The sequence below is a fragment of the Tiliqua scincoides genome, chromosome 1, assembly GCF_035046505.1.
Source record: "Tiliqua scincoides isolate rTilSci1 chromosome 1, rTilSci1.hap2, whole genome shotgun sequence".
Classification (NCBI taxonomy): Eukaryota; Metazoa; Chordata; class Lepidosauria; order Squamata; family Scincidae; genus Tiliqua; species Tiliqua scincoides.
The window spans coordinates 302848870-302868566 of NC_089821.1; the positions used below are offsets into that span (position 1 = coordinate 302848870).

The 19697-nt window shown below is 41.8% G+C and overlaps 1 protein-coding gene and 1 pseudogene across 1 annotated transcript in view; both read left to right on the plus strand.

Moving 5' to 3' along the window:
- LOC136648156 (60 kDa lysophospholipase-like) overlaps positions 1-19697 on the plus strand; it is an 85544-nt gene that overhangs the window by 3671 nt on the left and 62176 nt on the right. The window contains exons 2-5 of the mRNA XM_066624194.1: positions 4876-5005; positions 7724-7835; positions 16689-16814; positions 18150-18233. Of these exons, the coding sequence (XP_066480291.1) occupies positions 4876-5005; positions 7724-7835; positions 16689-16814; positions 18150-18233 (452 nt within the window). The remainder of the gene's footprint in view (positions 1-4875; positions 5006-7723; positions 7836-16688; positions 16815-18149; positions 18234-19697) is intronic.
- LOC136637413 (5S ribosomal RNA) lies at positions 2687-2804 on the plus strand (annotated as a pseudogene).

A 19697-nucleotide genomic window follows, 5' to 3' on the forward strand; every position in this document is an offset into this window, starting at 1 on the left:
TTGACAGTCATCTGATGATGATGATGTAATGTCACTAAGTGGGTGAGGTTAGATGTTCCTGTACTTCAAGTTCATCCCTTTGAGGGGCATCAGAGTCTTTAGTGAGGATATTAACCAATGATATTTAACCTTTGATGCACACATTTGTATTGTTGTTTGCAACTTTCATTCTCGAAAGACTATGGTATTGCGCTCTGAATGGTGGTTCTGGAACAGCGTCTAGTGTGGCTGAAAAGGCCGATTTGTATTGTATACAATTATTAACATTATAGGCCCAGTAAAAAAGTTTCAGAAAAAAAAATCCAGAAATGCATACTTTTTGGTACCTGGACTTTTCTTGCTCTACAGTTAGTTAAGACTGTTGGATGATAAAATTTAGACACTTGCGCTGCTGGAACTAGCTTTTTGGCAGTACAAAGTGCTTTATGGTGGTATGAAAGCCAGGCCACTGCTGCAAACGGTGAGAGGTATGATGTGTGGATTACTGGCTTTGGGATGGGGGGACTCTGCAGGTGCCGGTAAGTGGGAGTGGGCTGTGGGTGGGGCGTGTTGAGGAACCAAGGGGTGTGTTGGGCAAGGGAGATGAGGATCTGTCTGTGGCCGTGCATACTGGATCTTATCTTGTATTTTTCTGCCTGCCCAATCCTCCAGTTCTTCTTGGACTTATATAGCTAACATAGGTTTGAGGAGACCCATACCCTTACTAAAGGGTAAGTAAAAACAAAAAAACTACATATTTTTACTAACCTCCTCCAAGTTGTCTGATTTCCCCCCCCCCCATTGTATTGGCAACCTTCAGTCTCGAAAGACTATGGTATCGCGCTCTGAAAGGTGATTCTGGCACAGTGTCTAGTGTGGCTGAAAAGGCCAATCCGGGAGTGACAATCCCTTCCACACCGGGAGCAAGTGCAGTCTGTCCCTGGTCTGTCTCCCTGGCTATGGGCCTTCCTTCTTTGCCTCTTAGCCTCAGACTGTTGGCCAAGTGTCTCTTCAAACTGGGAAAGGCCATGCTGCACAGCCTGCCTCCAAGCGGGCCGCTCAGAGGCCAGGGTTTCCCACTTGTTGAGGTCCATCCCTAAGGCCTTCAGATCCCTCTTGCAGATGTCCTTGTATCGCAGCTGTGGTCTACCTGTAGGGCGCTTTCCTTGCACGAGTTCTCCATAGAGGAGATCCTTTGGGATCCGGCCATCATCCATTCTCACAACATGACCGAGCCAACGCAGGCATCTCTGTTTCAGCAGTGAATACATGCTAGGGATTCCAGCACGTTCCAGGACTGTGTTGTTTGGAACTTTGTCCTGCCAGGTGATGCCGAGGATGTGTCGGAGGCAGCGCATGTGGAAAGCGCTCAGTTTCCTCTCCTGTTGTGAGCGAAGAGTCCATGACTTGCTGCAGTACAGAAGTGTACTCAGGACGCAAGCTCTGTAGACCTGGATCTTGGTATGTTCTGTCAGCTTCTTGTTGGACCAGACTCTCTTTGTGAGTCTGGAAAACGTGGTAGCTGCTTTACCGATGCGCTTGTTTAGCTCGGTATCGAGAGAAAGAGTGTCGGAGATCGTTGAGCCAAGGTACACAAAGTCACGGACAACCTCCAGTTCATGCTCAGAGATTGTAATGCAGGGAGGTGAGTCCACATCCTGAACCATGACCTGGCAGGAAATAGGATTGGGCAGTTGGCTTTTTAACTGTTACCAGTGTTGGGCTACAAGCCTGGGATAAAGCTCCATTAACAAAGTGGGACTCTGTTACCCTGCACATTCCTGATCTTGTCTGATCTTGGAAGCTAAGCAGGGTCAGGCCTGGTTAGTACTTGGATGGGAGACCGCTTGGGAACACTGGGTGCTGTAGGCTTATACCATAGTCTTTCGAGACTGAAGGTTGCCAACCATAACCACTTTGTTTCAAGTAAATATACTTGGGATTCAGCTAAGGTTGTCCCCTCTTACTGAAGTTTTGGGTATTTTTCCCCTAATGTGATGTAATGTCATTAAGGCAAAGAACAACCCTTTAAAAATGCCCTGGATTGCTTTTAGTAGTTACTTGGAGATTGATTCTGATTCCTGGAGACTCCAGACCAACGCTAGAGGGTTGGTAAGCCTATTCGGGGCCCAATTCTATCCAGTTTTCCAGTACCAATGCAGCCGTGCTGCATCCTGTGGTGGGGAGGCAGTCACAGAGACCTCCTTAAGGTATGGGAACATTTGTTCACTTGTGGCTGCATTATGGTTGCACCGGTGCAGGAAAGTTGGATAGGATCGGGCCCTCAGTCATTTAAATAAATAGTCTTTTATGCTCAATGTAAATTGCACAAAATGTAGATCAGGGTTATTTGGATCCATAAACAAAATAAACAGATCCATAAATAGAATGTTTGTTGAACTGTTACAGATGTTGTATGATTCAAAATAAATATAACTTTTTATGGTCGTGTTGTTTTGTAGAGTAAGGCATGACTATTGGAAATAAGGAAATCCCTTAATATGTGAATATCTGGTGTATAGTAATAGGGACTCACAGCCAGTGGGATCTTCATGTTCACAGAATGTTGCATCTTTAACCAGCCAGTTCTAGGGGCAGAGTGGTTTTCCGGGGGAGAACCATGGCAGTTTAGGTGGATCTTACAGGCCTAAGGCTCATCTGTGTCTCAGGTCATCTTCATAAGTGACTTAAATGGTCCAAACCTATGGGCTGTACCCTGTTACCCTGCACATGCCCAATCTCGTCTGATCTTGGAAGCTAAGCAAGGTCAGGCCTGGTTAGTACTTGGATGGGAGACCACCTGGGAATACTGGGTGCTGTAGGCTTATACCATAGTCTTTCGAGACTGAAGGTTGCCAACCATGGGCTGTACATATGTACTATGTTTCAGAACCGCCACTGCATCTGGCAACCTGCTCCAATGCAGGTAAGCTGTCATGGGTGGCAGATGATGTATGAGGGGATGGAACAGTGCTGGTGACAGGCAGAACAGGCAGAGGGCAGGAGGCAGATGGGGAAGGAGGAGATGGCTCTTGGCGGAACAAGTGGGCCGTTCCTCTGTACTTTCCTCACCCTTACCCTCTTCAGACTTAAGTCAGCAAAAAAACTGCCATAGATCTGAGGAGTCCCAATGAGGAAGTGAAGACTTACCTCCTTGGTTCTCAAACTCCTTGGGAGTTGGAGACTCGAGGTAAGTGTGCAGGGAAGAGGCTAAAGCAGCAATGCCCCATCCAGGGAAGCCCTATCCCTGTCCTTTTAAGGGGTGGGGGGAAGGGGGAAGGCAGCAATGTGATTTTCAGGATCAGGACAGGAGAGTCTTTTTAAACTTACCAGGAGCCAGTACATCTCTAAACATCTTTTTTTAAAAAGGGCATTTCTGGTTTCTATTTGTAACACGTTCAGAAGTGCTAGGAGCCCTGTGGAGGGATCCCTGGATTCTGCCTGGACCCTCAGGATTTTGGTGCTGGATGCTGGTAAGTTAAAAACAAAAACAATAAACCCTCCTGTCCCTGGCAGCAGCGTGATCCTGGGAATCGCATTGCTGCCTTCCACCCATCCCTTAAAGGGACAGGCATAGGGCTTCCCTGGCTGGGTCATCGCGACTCCCTAGTTTGGGAAGCCCTGGCTTACCCCAAGGTAAGGAAATGAGGAGTCTTCTGTGTCTGTCCCACCACTGCAGGATGCAGCTTGTACTCCATTGATGCAGCTGCATTGGCGCTGGGGGATTTAGTTAGGACTGGGGCCTAAATACCCCATATCTTTAGTCCCTTATGACAGTGGTTTTCAAAATTTTAGCACCAGGACCCACTTTTTGGAATTAGAATCTGTCAGGACCCACCGGAAGTGATGTCATGACCGGAAGTGACAACATCAAGTGGGCAAATTTTTAACAATCCTAGGCTGCGATCCTACCCACACTTACCCAGGAGTAAGTCCCATTTACTATAATTGTTAAAGGCTGCAATCCTAACCACACTTTCCTGAGAGTAAGCCCCACTGAACACAATAGAACTTACTTCTGAGTAGACCTGGTTAGGATTGTGCCCAAAAGCATACACGTAGCAGCCTGTTAAAAGTACAGATATGTAATATTTCCCCAAATGCAGTCACATACCATGGTAGCATCAAGTCTAATATATTAAAAATAGTGAAATGAATGGGGACCCTTCTGAAATGGGCTCACGACTCACCCAATGAGTCCCAACCCACAATTTGAGAAACACTGCCTTATGACATTACCTCAGTGGCATACAAGAATTCACAACATGTCCCCTTTCTATGGTTGTCTCAAGTCTAGAGTACTTTAGTGTTGCTGAAGCATTGCTCTTCCACAGTTAGCTGCAGGGAGAAATAAAAAATAGGATCTGCACCACTTTTGATGCAATATTAACTCCATGGCTGGGACTTCTATAAAGTGTATCAATAAGGGTACTCATCGGAATATTTTTTTGGGGGGTGATGTTGATGTATAGATTTATTTATTATGAAATTTAAAAAAATCTATTCCCATGTATGGTAGACTTTTAGTATTGAGATGATGTAGATGTGGACAGCGAACATTGGCAGGGACTGAAGGTCTCTACCAACTCTATGGTTCTGTTATATTGAGTAGAGCTCCTGACAATTTCAAATAAAAATGTATTGCTTGTGAGTTGAGCGCATTTTATTACTTCCTGTTGAACTCAACTGGAGTTTTTAGTGAGATTGCCCCTGAAATAGCCTCTCTGAGAATTGCTCTATGTCAGGTTTTCTTCCAGAACGGGTGGGTGGGTCTTCAAATATGGATTTGTCCATACATATTTTGTCTCATTTTCCTTTTAAAATACTGCAATAGCCTGAATGAATATGAAAAATGAAAATCTGTTTCACTCACAGTTTTTTTCTCCTGTTTCCTAGGACTTGCTCCTGAGGCCAACAAGTTAGCAGGAGCCTTGAAGAAGATCCGAAGTCTTCATGATAAAGCATATGCCAAGGAAACTAAACTATTTTCCCGGCTTGGGCTTGGTGGTGATACCTTGGTGCTTCCGTATGTATTGGAAAACTGTGGCTTCACTGTTAGGCTTCACTCCTTGAAGGAAGTTTTGAATTTTTTTGTGAAGTGTTCTGAGATTTCTGCTTTGTGTTTGGATGCTGGTGAACAGAAATAGCAAAGTGTGATTTTGAGCAGAAATCAGATTAATCTCTGGTTTAACTTTTTAAAAGCAAGTTTCTAGCCTTATACCTGAAGATATGCTTGAATGGGTTTGTGGGCAATGCCAGCAGTTGGGGTGACACTCCAATGCTTTGCATAGCTCCTTCTTTGACTAATGAAACCAGAGTAAATAATGCGAAATGAGAGAAAATGCACATTATTTAATCATTCAATTTATGTTAGTGCCGAATTTGGATTGCCGAGGCACCAAATTCACATTATTTTAACACAGTACACACAGACTTGTTTCTAGTTGAGACATCCTGTTGTAATATTTCAGCTTTCACTGCTTCTGTTACTTGGATTTTGGCAGTAGAAAGGAACAGTTATGTTCTCCAGTTATCTGAATATGTAGCCTGCTCAATCCCATGCATTCAGGGCAGATAGGAGCAATGATTGTGTGTAATATGTTTCTGAATGGAAAGGAAACTTAGGCTTCCTTGGGGAGAACATTATTGTTCTGTTGTTGTTATTACCATCAGTGCACCTGAAACTTTATTCAGCCCCCCCCATATCCGTGAATCCCGTATCCATGGTTTCATGGTTTCAGTTATCCATGGATGTGGGGGAGGGCGCTGCATCCCTCTGCACCCCCCACGGGCACCCATTCACTTTGTTAAAAGACTTACCACAGTGAAAATATCTTGCTTAACCAGGTTGCTATAAGTTTATAAGTTCATAGCTACCTTCAGGCTGCCTCCCTGTTAACCTCCATCTAGTTTTTTCAAATCTCCAGGCTGCCGGGAGGATATATATATGTATTTATATATATATTTTTTTCAGGCTACAAGTATGTAATACTGTATATTAATCCTGGGATCTGATAATTAATAAATTCTCAAATACAAATTTCACTTGAGTGGATAATTGCATAGTAAACGGGATTTGCCCAGGGAGATAGCCCTTCCTTCCTGTTGGCTGTTCCCTCAAGCTTTCAGTAAATTGCAGGTAGCTCCCTGTAGACTAACTCCTCTCCCCAGGTTAGTGGTCTTCAACATTTTTCATGCCACGACCCAAATAAATAAATGCAATATGAGACTGGGAACCCACAGTCGATCTGCCCCCTCTTCTGTGACCCTACCCTTCCACCCATGACCTTTCGCCACCTGTTCCCCACCCCTGTAATGCCCTCCCAGCACTGGTCACTGTAGCCAAATATTCTTATTAGAGAGGGAAGATAAAGTTACAATGAAGCCTGGGACTAGTGAAAGCTATGTTAGCACAGTTGCTAAGAACCTGAACAGGACTGGGACACAATCTCCTGCGACCTGAAGAGGTACACCAGATGCCACCCCCTTTACCTGTTAGTACTCTAGTACAGTGGTCTTCAACCTTTTTCATTCCCATAAGTTGCACTGATCCCACAATTGAAGCTTCGCGGTCCCAACCCCAAGGCTGAAGAATACTGCCCTAGGTAATTTGTGCCTAAATTCATCTGTCCTATTTGTGCTAGTATGTTCTTCTGGTTTGGTTGCACTGCTGTAGCTGTGCATATTTGAGCTTCTGAATTCAAAAGCGACGTGTCACTCACTCAGGAAAGGAATCTGTAGGAGCTTGTCATATTAAAGCACTCACTATTAGTGGATAGATAGTCAAGTAATTGGTTATATAAAAAAAAACCCTTCCCTTAATTAATTGGCCATTAAATTAATTTTGTTCATTTTTCATTATTGTTCATTATTTTAATATGTGTCCTTACCAAAAATGTGTGTGGCCGGCATTGTCTTGGAAGGGGTTTTCTTTTTCAGTCTTGTGCAGGCAAAAATGCTTCTTCTAAACTGGCGCTTTTGCAACACCTGTGTCTAAAAACAAAGAGAGAATGCTTTGGAACTACTGTTGTATTACTATACAAATTTATGCAAATTTAATTGGTTAAACCTTATACAATTAATTCAGTTTTTCTCAAACTCCTACTATAACAGAGTTGGGTACACTGTAAGTGTATGCAGGGGAGGGGCTATGGCAGCAACATGTGCTGCTGTTGGGGATGGGAAGGGTTTTTTTTCACTTACTAGCCTCCAATGCTGGGGTCCAGGGAGCAGGGCTCCCAGGGCCTCCAAACATGTAAAAAAAGAAAAAAGGGCGCTTCTAGTCTTGTGATGAAAACTGGAAGTGCCTTTTTGTCTTTTTTTTTTGTATATTTGGAGGTGCGGGGTGCCCTGCAGAGGGCTCCTCAAGCCCCTCCCCAGGACTCCAGGCTGGTAAGTGAAAACCTCCCTCCCATCCTTGGCAGCAGCTTGATCCTGGAGTAGCATTACTGCCATTAAAGGTGCAGGAGGGTCAAGTGCTTCCCTGGCTGATGGGTCAAAACCTACCAGTTTGGGAATCTCTGATTAATGGGTTAAGATTTTTTTAATTGGGTGATAGAAGAAAAAAAAGATTGGTCCATGGCTTTCCAATTTTGTCATGGTGATACTTATCTTCCTTGAGTCAAGATAACTTCTTTTGGAGTCTTCCTCACCAAGCACAGCCTTATATCCAGAACCGTGGTAGGCTGAAAAAGTGATGATTATAATTAAAATACCTCACTACACAATGTTTTTCCTTTCACAGCCTGTCTAGCCAAAATAAAAGAATCATCTACACAATCCAGGAACTTTCTCCATTGCTTGATTCTTCAAATATGACACCAGCTGATTGGGGCAAAATTGCCAGGCATCTTCAGGTATTTTGGATTTTTCTTGCAAGTAACATATTGTTTGTCATAGGAAAAATAGTTCCTGACATGATACCGACAAGATTTTAGGCATCTGATGTTGGACAAAATGTAGAGCTTTCAGTATGCATTGTTGGCAGCCTTCAGTCTCGAAAGACTACGGTATCGCGCTCTGAATGGTGGTTCTGGAACAGCGTCTAGTGTGGCTGAAAAGGCCGATTCGGGAGTGACAATCCCTTCCACACCGGGAGCAAGTGCAGTCTGTCCCTGGTCTGTCTCCCTGGCTATGGGCCTTCCTTCTTTGCCTCTTAGCCTCAGACTGTTGGCCAAGTGTCTCTTCAAACTGGGAAAGGCCATAGCTTTCAGTATACATTATCTAAATGTGCAGAATGCTTCTACATGTGTCTTTTTTTACTGGTTCTCATGATTTGCCAGATCAGTGTAGACTGTGGCATTCACATTGCTGACTTTCTGTACTCAAAATAACATTCTATTTTCTATTTGCATTTCTTTTTACTTTTTTTGAAAAATATATGCTTACCTTTAACTCTTACTGAAGCATAATAAGTTGTTCTTCATGGTTGGATTTTTTTAATCAATCTTGTAAGAATAACACCAATTGGGGCCAGCCACTTTCTTGCATCATCCATAGTTTGTGATTCAACACAATTTTTCCATGGATGAATCTGTCAGTAGAAACTTAGAATTCAGCTCACAGCATTTACTCTTGAAAAGTTTATGAGGGAAAACAAGTTCTAGTGTAACTTTTACATCACTTGTTTAATGCAATCCGTTTACAAGTAACCTCTTGCATAGGTCTGACTTGTGTTTCTTGAAATACAGGTGGAGCCTATTTATCCACGTTAGTTCCGTTCCGTGACTTGGTGCGATTAACAAAAAACGCGTTGTGCTAAATGCCGTAGAGTTACTCAGATTCACTGCAGCCTGACACTTCCATATGGAAGGAAACTAAGGCAGCTGTTCTCAATCCCCTCCCCTCCGTACTCAGCCCTCCTGTTGCCAGCTGTCCTGCTTCTTTCACAGTTGGAATGGTGAGTTTGCTTGGGAAGCCTCGTCCTCTGTGTCCCAGGCGGCCTCCCAACAGCGCTGCAGGTTCTCCTCCTCCTCCTCTTTGCTGCCACCGCTCTTGCAGCCCTCCCTGGCCACCATCATGGAAGCTCCTCTGGCCCGGAGCATTTGGGGACTCTCTGCTCACCCTCACCTGTCTCTGCAAGGCTTCCCAAGGCTTGCTTGGGAAGGCTTGGTGGAGCAGGAGAGCCTGCATTATCTGGGGGGGGGGATTCGGAAAATACTCCCTGGGTTTTTTAAAGCAATCCCCTCTCCTCCTCCTCCTGAGCCCTCCCCATTGCCAGCTGTCCTGCTTCTTTCACAAGTGGGATGCTGAGCCTTTCAGAGTCTGGACCTATGTGTTTCTACTTCTACTTCTCAATGGGGCTTACTCCCAGGAAAATGTGGAGAGGATCATAAGCTATATCTCATGCTTTGCTTGGTGGGAAGGCTTGCTTGTGTCGGTGATTGCCTGCATCATCTTGGGGGGGGGAATTCAGCAAACACTCCCTGGGTTTTTTAAAGCAATTCCCTCTGTTGCTACCACACCTGCCCCTGTGTGTGTGAGAGCGAGAGCGCGCTCCACCTCACTGCACATGTTCTGGTTACACAGGGTTTTCTGCCTCCCTCTTCAGCCTCTTTACTGGCTCAGGGGCTCCAGGAATGTTACTGTTTCTTTCAAAGGGGAACCTCTTCTATGACTCCAGGGCTATTCCCTGCCTGGGCGAGGCAGAGCCTTTTTGCAGTGTTTTGGGCTGCCTGGAAACAGAGGCCAGCACAGGGCAAAGGAGGCAAAGGTGTGTGTGACTTTTAGTACCCCCACCCCATTCAAATTAATCTGAGACAAATCTGCAGATTAAAAAATCTGTAGATAAATAGGTTGCACCTGTATGTTGTCTTTTTTCCCCTTGCTGCTTTAACTGGGTGCTAAAATCTGTTTGACCACAAGGTGGGGGTATAATGTAGTTTGACCATTACAAAGTTTATCACTTGCATGCTAATAACCTTTTTCTTTTTGTCAAGTAAAATGTTTTGGATGGGAGAATGCAGTCCTGCACTATTTAAATGTATGAGAGTTTTTTTCACCAAAGTCAATGGCATGAGGAATGAGTTGGACCCAATAAGACTTGTGCTTTTCATTCATAGCTCCAGGGTTCAGTCCCTGTCATCTTCAGTTAAAGGATCTGAGATTTTGGAGAGTGGCTGGATATCAGTCAGAATAGGCAATAGATGGGATCAATGGACCAATATTCTGATTTTATGTAATGCAGCTTCTCATGTTCGCAATGATTTTGATCGCCTTCTGCGGTCATGATGATGCCTCTGTTATCGGCTGAACCTCTCTATCAGCTTAACAGTCCAATCTTAGCCATTATACACAACCCTCTACCTGCTGAGGCAGTGGTACCAAAATGGCGACTGCTGCATCCTATGGTGGGGAGCAGCTGCCGAGGTCTCCTCTGGGTGAGAGATCATTTGTTCCCTTGCCTGTGGGTAAGCCTACATGGCGTAGGGGGGCATATACTTGGACCTGTGCTAGCTAAATACCTAGTGCAAGTCCATGCGAACCTGTGCTGCAGGATTGGGTCTCGGAAGGGGAATAGGATATCGGTGGTACTAATGCTGCTGATCCTTTCCTCTTCCTGGGCCCAATCTGCCCATCTCCTGCCTCTTCCCTGTTTCACACCTTCCTGCCCCTTTTGTTGTTGTTAACAGTATTTATATACTGCTTTTCAATGAAAAGTTCACAAAGCAGTTTACAGAGAATCAAATATCTAATGGCTCCAAATAACAAATAACCAGTGTTCCACTCTTCCCATTCCCTCCTGTCTTTTCCACTGACTTACCTGCTCCAGCAAGCGCCAGGAGTGGATGGGAATGCGCAGGCATCTATTGCAGCTGGTGCAGCACAGGAGGCACACCACCAGTGGGCGGCGTGCATGAGATTGGGCCCTGAGATAGCTAAAGTTCTAAGAAACTGTGGACAAACTTGCGGAAGCTGCAGAGCCTTTGTGAAAAGGAAATTCCTATGGAATTCCTGAGCTTGTTAGACCAAGCACAGGGGAAGTTTCTGCAACACCAGCTTATTTATTTACAAATTTATACCCCGCTTTATCTCTCTAAAAGGCATTCAAAGTGGCTATTTCAAAGTGCAAAAATCAATCTGAGGAGCCTATCACTTTAAAGCAGTCTACCCACGAAACAATTTAGATCACCACCACAGGTGGTCCGCAAGACTCTGAGAAGTGGTCTGCAAAGTATCAGGAAAAGAAGAGATTGCCTTTGATAACTTCCAGTGTGCTCCCCCACAGGCCACCAGAGAGGGCAGAGAATGAACTTCCTACAGCCAGCAACAAAGGCAGCAACCCACAAATCTTCGCTATAAATAATTATTAACAGTATTTATATACCGCTCTTATATAATTTTTATATAAGTATTTAAGTATATATAACAGTATTTATATACCGCTCGATTTTATAATAAATCTCTAATAAATAATCTCTAATTATTACAAATTTATTTGTGTTTTTTCTGTGAGGGGTTGTGTGGTTGCATGCAGGGCTCATGAGAGGGGGTACAGGGGATAATTTGTACCTGGACCTTGGGTCGAAAAGGGGACCCAGGAACCAAAGGAGGGCCCTCAGAAATTTCCTGATTTCTTATGTTTTCCAGTCTCACCCATACTTACTGCCCTCTTGGGACGCTAGGCACATGGCAGCTGTGGCTGCTGGCAAGCCATATGTGCTGGGCCAAGGAATGAATACCTGACACTCTAGAACACTGGGAGGAAACTGGCCTGCTACAGTAGTTCTTTGGCTTGTGGAGCTGCTTACCATGATGAAATGTAATAAGGACACAGCTGTGGGACTACAGCTGCTGCAGAAGTACATTTTGGTACACCCAGGATACTTTCCATTCTAAATATGAGCCCAAATATAATGATCTAATTTTCTGCAATGATTTTCTATATTTAAAAATTTTTAGAGACTTCAGAGTGTGTTTGGCTTTCTGTATTATTTTATCTAGCTGCCAACGTTGTGTGGGCAGTTAGACTTGGACTCCACATTGGGAAGCAAGGTAGACCTGAGCTCCAAAGACTTTTCTTCCTCCTACCTTCCTCCTGCCCTGTTTTGCTCTCTCTGTTCTGCCCACCCTCCCCCTTGGGAAGGGACCCAAAAGAAACGTGGTATGTCCTGGTAAAATTTCTCTTGGACGCCCTGCTTGCAATTGATCCATGCCAATTCCAATTTTTGTCTCAGTAGTCCTCGGGCTCCTAAAGGTTGGGAACCACTGATTTAGATCTTTCTTTTAGCACACATTTTGAGCAAGTGCGCTTGTTTTTTTATTAAGTAAATATAGCTCCCACAAAACAGATCCACGGTATTTAACCCTCTACGCTACTACATTCTTAATCCAGGATGAACCCTTCTTCCCATGACTGCTCTTTTTCTTGGGGGGAATTCCCACTGACACCAGTGAGAGCACCCCCCCCGGCAAATAGAGGTGGGGAGCCTGCAGTTAAGATTGGAATTGTGGCATGAGCAAGATATTGCCCCCCCCCCCCGATCTCCACACCATGATCCTGATCTGTGGAGGAACAATCTGTCTCCTATTAAATCAATAAAAAACAAGCAAATTTTCTCCACTCACATACTTTATCAGTCAGAAGTTTATAGTTTAGCCGTCACAGAAAATACATAACATTGCTGCACTGTATCTTTCTTCATGTGGAATCAAACCAATGGCCAATCTCCAGGGTTGTGTATGTATATATACCTACCTAAAAAGTAATAATATCTGGGGGGAGGGGCCAGCCAGCAGCAGAGCAGCTCTTGAAGCTCTCAGGCTCTTCAAAGGCACTCTGTTTTTTCCCCAAAAACTGCGGATCCAAGGAGACCCGGGGATGTTTGTCAGGAGAGACAGATTCCTCCATGTGATGGCACAATTCCTGAGGAGATAAGCCCCACCAGGGGGGCTTTCTCAGGAGATTTCACCGTCTTGGCAGTATTGGTGAAGAATTCATGTTGAATCAAACTGAAGGCCCCAGCAGAGAAAGACTTTGAAAGACTTAAGTAAGTGTTATTCCGTTTGTGTATGCCTGGCGTGGATTGGGTAATTGATTGCCTGATTTGGTTCTTTTTTGCTGTGAGAAGAAGAGGAGGGGGAAATTCCCCCCTCAGCTGTTTATGGGTGTGAGGAGAAATCGTAGAAGAGATTTGCCAAACTTGTTATGGTTATCTGAAAATATAATTACAACTTTACAACTTTGAATTTTGGTGGATTACAAATTAACTGTCCTTGGATAAAGTTTGTGTATTGGAGTGTCTCTTGCCTTGGTTTGATACTATTGTTTGGGATTGCCTGAAAAACGGCTGGATGTGTTGAGATTCTTTCGGACTGAGGAATGTGGTTGCCAAGGCTACAAGTATAAATAAGATAAGAGAACAGGAACGTAAATAGTGCACCAGTGACATCTAGTGGATTTAAAAAGACATTGCAAGAACTGGATTTGTGTTTATAAGTGGATCAAGGAAGATAATATGCTGAGGGCATCTAGTGGTCTTAAAGAGCACTGCAAGCAAAAATTTGAGTTCCACAGGAAGGAAGAACAAAGATGGCAGATAAGAAAGTCCGAAGTTTGCCGGTGTTGGAGATGAGATTTGGGAAATTAATACAAAAGGAAGCGAAAGGGAAAGAATGGAAACAGACTATGCAAGACAACGTGGAAAAACTGTTGGCAATGGTACAGCAACAAATAAATCAATCTGCACAGACCCAAGACATTGTGGATGCTTTAACTAAATGATTAGATGAACTCAGTGGACACTTGATAAATGTGAAAATTACATCAGAAGAAGACAAACAAGAGATTGAGAGATTGGGGAAATAGATGAGAAAAGACCAAAATATCGGAGATAGAAGAAAATCAGCACGACGCAGAGACAACGTTAATGGAAATCCAGATGGATAGTGCAGCTTGAGTGGTGAGGATACAAAATATACCAGAAGAGATGTTGCAACAGACTCTCAGATTAATATCAGAATGGACTGAGAAGATACCTAAAGAATTGGATTCAGTGAGAAGAGTGAGCACTTTTTATTTGAGAAAACATGAATTACCAAGAGAAATTTATGTGAAATTCATCAGAATCTTTTACAGAGATAAATTACTGAAGGCTCCACAGGAAAAGAAATAGACAGTGGATGATAACAGAGCTAGAATTTTGAGACATGTTCCATGGAGAGTGAGGAAGAAGAGAAAAAAGAAGAATTGTCAAGGCAAGGTGTAGAGATGGACTGGTGGACGTGCCTATAATTAGATTCAAGATTTGGGAGAGACAAATAAGAAGGTTTCTATATGGAACAGACACCATTTGATAGACTATTGCTAGAAAACAAAAGAAAAATATACTTTAAAAAATGTATGTTTTTATTGAATTTTGAGATGTAAGAAGAACCAGTAAAACAATGTATGATAAAATGGGCACAAAATATAGGCCATAATATTATAATAGATCAATGGGAACAGATCTGGAAGCATAATATAAAACTTATTAGTGAAAATTTTTTAAGAAAATGTATATAAAATATTTTATAGATGGTATATGAAACCAAAAAGACTGGCAAAAATGAAACAGAATATATCAAATAGTTACTGGAAATGTAAATGTGTGGAAGGAACATTTTATTATATGTGGTGGATATGCTAAAAATGCAAATTTATTGGAGAATGTAAGAAATCTAACACAAGAGACTGTTTAATTGATTATACCGTTGAAACCTGAATTATTTTGTTTAATATTATTTTAGATGTTATAGATAACGAAAATGATGTATATTTAGTTATGATTTTAATTGTAGCGAGGATTTTATATGTTAGATATTGGAAGGATTTTAAAATACCAATGAAAGATGAATTAATAGATAAAATAATGAATGTGGTGGAAATGAACAGGTTTTCAGAAAATTTGGATCAACAACGAAAACCGACACAAACTGAGTAATGGAAACCATTTTATGCTTGGTTGAAAATGAAGTTTTAGAAATATTTGATAGGGCATTTAGATGATTGTATTACATATATATTATATTTGATATGATATAATAGACAAAGGATGAATGAAAAATGATATTAAGAGGTATATTTAGAAGAGGAAATTGATTAAGATATGTAATGATTTATTAGTTTTAGTGATATATGATATATGATTTCCTGCACCCTTTTTTGTGTGTAGTGAATGTTTTTTGTGTTATTTGTTATGTGTGTTTGTTTATATTTGTTTTTGGAAAATAAAAAAAATGTAACATCTCTGTTAATGCAATAACGGCCATGCTGCCTTTTAGACAGAAGGGGGCAGTCTTATACTAGTAATTTATCTCTCCCGAGGCTGGTTGATGGGCTTCCTCCTTCTATGCTACAATAGCCCCAGTTTGCTTAATCTGTTCCCGTAAATGGTATAATCCCCAAAGTAAAAGCCGCAAAAAGAAATCAGACCATACAACTCATTTGCATATGTTAACATTCCTTTTTTAAAGCCATTGCTAAGCTTTTCTTAATTAGCAGTCCTCCTCTGGTTAAGGGCACATCATTAATATGTATACAATGAAGAAAAGGTCTTTGAATTTTCTGTTAATTAGCTACTGAAAGAACTAGATTTTATGTTGACTGTATTCTTTAACAATTAATTATGTTCAGCTGAAAGTCAGAGCTTTTTCTGAGAGGAAACATAAAATGCCTTATACTGTATAAATGCTGAAATAAACGAGTGGCTGCTGTTGGCTGCATTTGCTTGCATAGGTCTGCTGAGGGGCCTGTCCTTTTCTAGGATAGTTAGTCAAGGCCCTTTGATTTTCAGCTTCTATTTAACAAAATGTGGTGAACATAAACAGCTGCCTTTTACTGATCAGAGCATTCCTCAGTATCTCAGTATTCAAGAACACGGATGGCATAAGAGATTAGCCTGGTGAGGCCCATCAGAATGCCCACTGGTCATGCCAATCTTTGAGCTCTCAGTTGGTAGCACTCAACTGCACCATCAGGGGCTGGCATGGGGGGGCACTGTGTATATTTAGTCCAAGGCAACCTCGTGCCAGCCTTGCTATCTATATATGGAAATATAAAGGAAAACAGGCAGGCAGTTCTTCAGTTTAGAAGCAAACCTGCCCCTGTGGACAGTTTTCTGGCCACTGTCAAGGTACTGGGATAACTAACAGACAAATTCCAAATTCCCAGGGGCTTATTTTTAAGTTTTGTTTCACATTTAATGTTACTGTGTTCAAATTATTTCACAGATAACTTTTAAAGAAATATATACGAGTATTTCTGTATTTTTCTGGTTTTGCTTTGAGTTACAATCCCCCATTCAGTTGACTCATCATGTTCCCCCATTACAAACTTTCTGGCTATGGATATTTCAAGAATCCATCCAGTAGCAGCTTTCTGGGGTGCTGGCTGCACAAATTAGTGCTGAACTGAACATGGGAAGATCTGTAACCACAAAGAAGAGCCACAAAAGCACTTAAAGGAGACATGAGAGGCAACCAGACAGATACATTGGTTCATTCTTCCAGTGTTATTTAAACAAGGGCACTTCGAATGTCTTTGGTTTAAAAAAAAAAAAAAGCTGGCAAGAGCACTTTGGAGGAACATTATAATATTGAATGTTTAAGAATCAGCATTAAAACTTAAAAATTCCATGGTATTTAATACGCACCTCCTGAAACTATCCATGTTCTTTTAAAAAAAATATTGTTAATTTTCTAAATGTGATACATTTCTTTTGACATTCCAGGCAAACTATGCAAAATATGATGGGTTTGTGATCCTTCATGGCACAGACACAATGGCCTATACAGCCTCAGCTTTGTCCTTCATGTGTGAGAACCTGGGCAAAACCATTGTTCTGACAGGAGCTCAGGTAAGAGGTTGCCTGCCCCTGTGGATTGTGCAAGGTGGGCTGTATTCTGTGTTGGAATTAAAGTTAAGCGTGCCAAGATGTTTGTTTCATTCATCTTACAACCCCATGAGATGGGTTCACTGTCTCCATTGTGCAAATACAAACATGAAACTGGAAGTTGGGCTAAGCAAAATGTAATTCTGGGATATTAGTCATCAGATTACCCAACATCTTTTTTATTTGCTTCAAGGCAGCCATGGGACATTGGTATGGAGAGGGGTGTTTAACACTTTCATCTCTTATCACTTCTCCAATTGAAATTTCCATTCTTTTCCCACAATCTACTGGAGAAAAAAGACAGATAGTAGTTGCCTCTGTTTCATAGATAGGGTATTAACAGTTTTGGGGTGCAGTCCAAATGTTGGCCCAAGTCTCTTTGGGGCCAGCAGCCCTTACCCAGGGGTAAGGGGAAAAGTTTCCCCTTGCCTCTGGCTAAGCTGCTGCAGGCCACAATCCTGCGCTGGATACAGTGCAAGCTTCCTGGCTTGCCTGTTCCAGCGAAAGTTAGGATTGTGCTCTTAGGGAGCCACTTTCTATTGGGAAAATAGTGTTGGAGTAAATGGTTAACTCCACCCCCAAGCACTGCTTCCTGATCAAATTTAACAACCCCCTCACCCATGTGACTGCTTTTAAGGAAAGAAAAATACATTATTATTATTATTATTATTATTATTATTATTATTAATTTATACCCCGCCTTTTTGCCCAATGGGCACACAAGGCAGCTTACAAACACTTTAAAAATACAATATTAAAAACAATCATTAAAAACAAATTACAATAATTAAAAAATCTAAAATTTTGAGAGATTGAGAGTTCTTATCACAGATCTCTGCATCATATATCATATGGCCTTAGATATTTGCCAAAGGAAAGTTCATAATGGACCTCTTGTAAACCACTCATCACATAGCTTCTTGTGCACTTTTTGTACCATCCTTCTGAATAATATGCAAGGCAATAGGTTCACTATCAGGCAACATTTGGCAAGAGACATTCCTTATGTATTGCATTCCCCCCTTCCTCCCCCTACACAAAAATAAAGAATATGCAAAATCCAAGGATAACTTTGTGAGAGGAGAGAGAATATATTTTACATTCAAAGAGAGAAATTCCACCATCTGCCTTAGTTTAGATAAAGAAATACGTCTGTCTCTCAGTAAATCATACCATCAGAGAATGTTACATAAATTATTCATGGATTCATGTTTGCTTTGTATTGCATATGCTGAAGTCTCCTTCTTCTCTTGCTGCTTGTTTAAGCAGTGAATTGTCATTTGTCTCTGTTTTTTCTAGGTGCCCATATATGAATTAAGGAATGATGGGAGAGCCAACTTGCTGGGGGCACTGTTGATTGCTGGACAGTTTGTAATTCCTGAGGTCTGGTCTTCTAGCCTTTCTGTTGTTGCCCTGTACAGCCCTCAATTGCCTTCCTTCTTCACTGTCTATTGCCACAGATTTTTCTCTTTATAGTTCAAATGTCCTACAAGAAAAAGGTTGGGTTTTAGTTTAGAAAAAGGTGACTAGAGAGAGGCAAATGTCAGAACATACAAAACATTTATAAGATTATGATGCTCATACTAATGTAATTGGTTTTCAAGCTGTGAGTTGGGACCCATATGGAGATGTGGGGCACTAGGGGTGTATTTCACAGAGGGATTTGCATTCTGTAGCAAATGTGGTTGTCACCAAATTATTCAGGATGGTAAAACTGTAGTAGATTGTGAGGAGCGCCGAAAAGGTCTCTCCAAACTGGATGGATGAGCAAAAAAATAGTGTGTGAGTTTACAGATAAGTGAGTGTACACATCTGGGAAATAAATCCTAACTTCAAATACATACAGAGGGGGTCTGAACTTGTGGTGATTAATCATAAAAGGTATCATGGGATTGTTGTATATAGTTCAATGTAAACATCAACACAGTGTACAGATTTCATATTAGGAAAGGGGACTGAAATATCTTGGTCAATATAATAATCAGGGGTCCACAAATACCAGCCTGGCTTATAGGACAGATAGTGCTGTTCTTCTATATGTCCTTGCACATCTTTCTAAAAGTCAAATGCTTCACCCCACGTCCCTAGCAGGAAGCACACCATATGTCATTAGTAAACATAGACTTCTCACAAAAATCTAGCCCTGTGTTTTCCTGGCTCACATTTACTAGCTCTCACAATTCAAATACCCCTATTTCTCAGACTTTTGCAGTAGGTAGTGCATCCATCCCACACATGGTTTCATTTGTTCAAGTGCTGTGTCAAAGGATGAAATAAAATATTTTTGAAGAAAATGTGTACAATCTATTGAATGGGTTCACATGTTCTCCAGCTCACATGTTACAGATGGTAGGAGTTTGTGGCATTTCAGGAGGATCTGAGTGAATGGCTATGACATAGTCAGGCCTACACTTCTGTGTTCTTCTCTAGTTGTTTGATGCTGCCTTCTATCCCAGCTCAGATAAAGGTCACTCCCAAACTTATGCACACTAGAGTAGCACTGTTTCATGCATTGGAGTTGACATTTGGAACACTTTTTGTAAAACTTTCTTTCCTTTTGTAAAACTTTCCTTTCCCCCAAACATCCTGCTCTTTTGATCTCAACTTCCCAGGTTCTTGACATTTCTCAGTGCCCACCAAATCTCTTCTTGGAAGTAAATGCCACAAGCATTTCATTTATATTAGTTTCATTGGTCTAAAATCAAAACACTGACAGACATAGCATTTTCTAAAGCATGCACAATATAAACCTCTGCTGTGTAATTCTCATTATATTTATAACCCTCTCCAAAATTATTCTCATTATATATACCAAAAGAGCCAGACAACTGTTTTTTTTAACCTGTT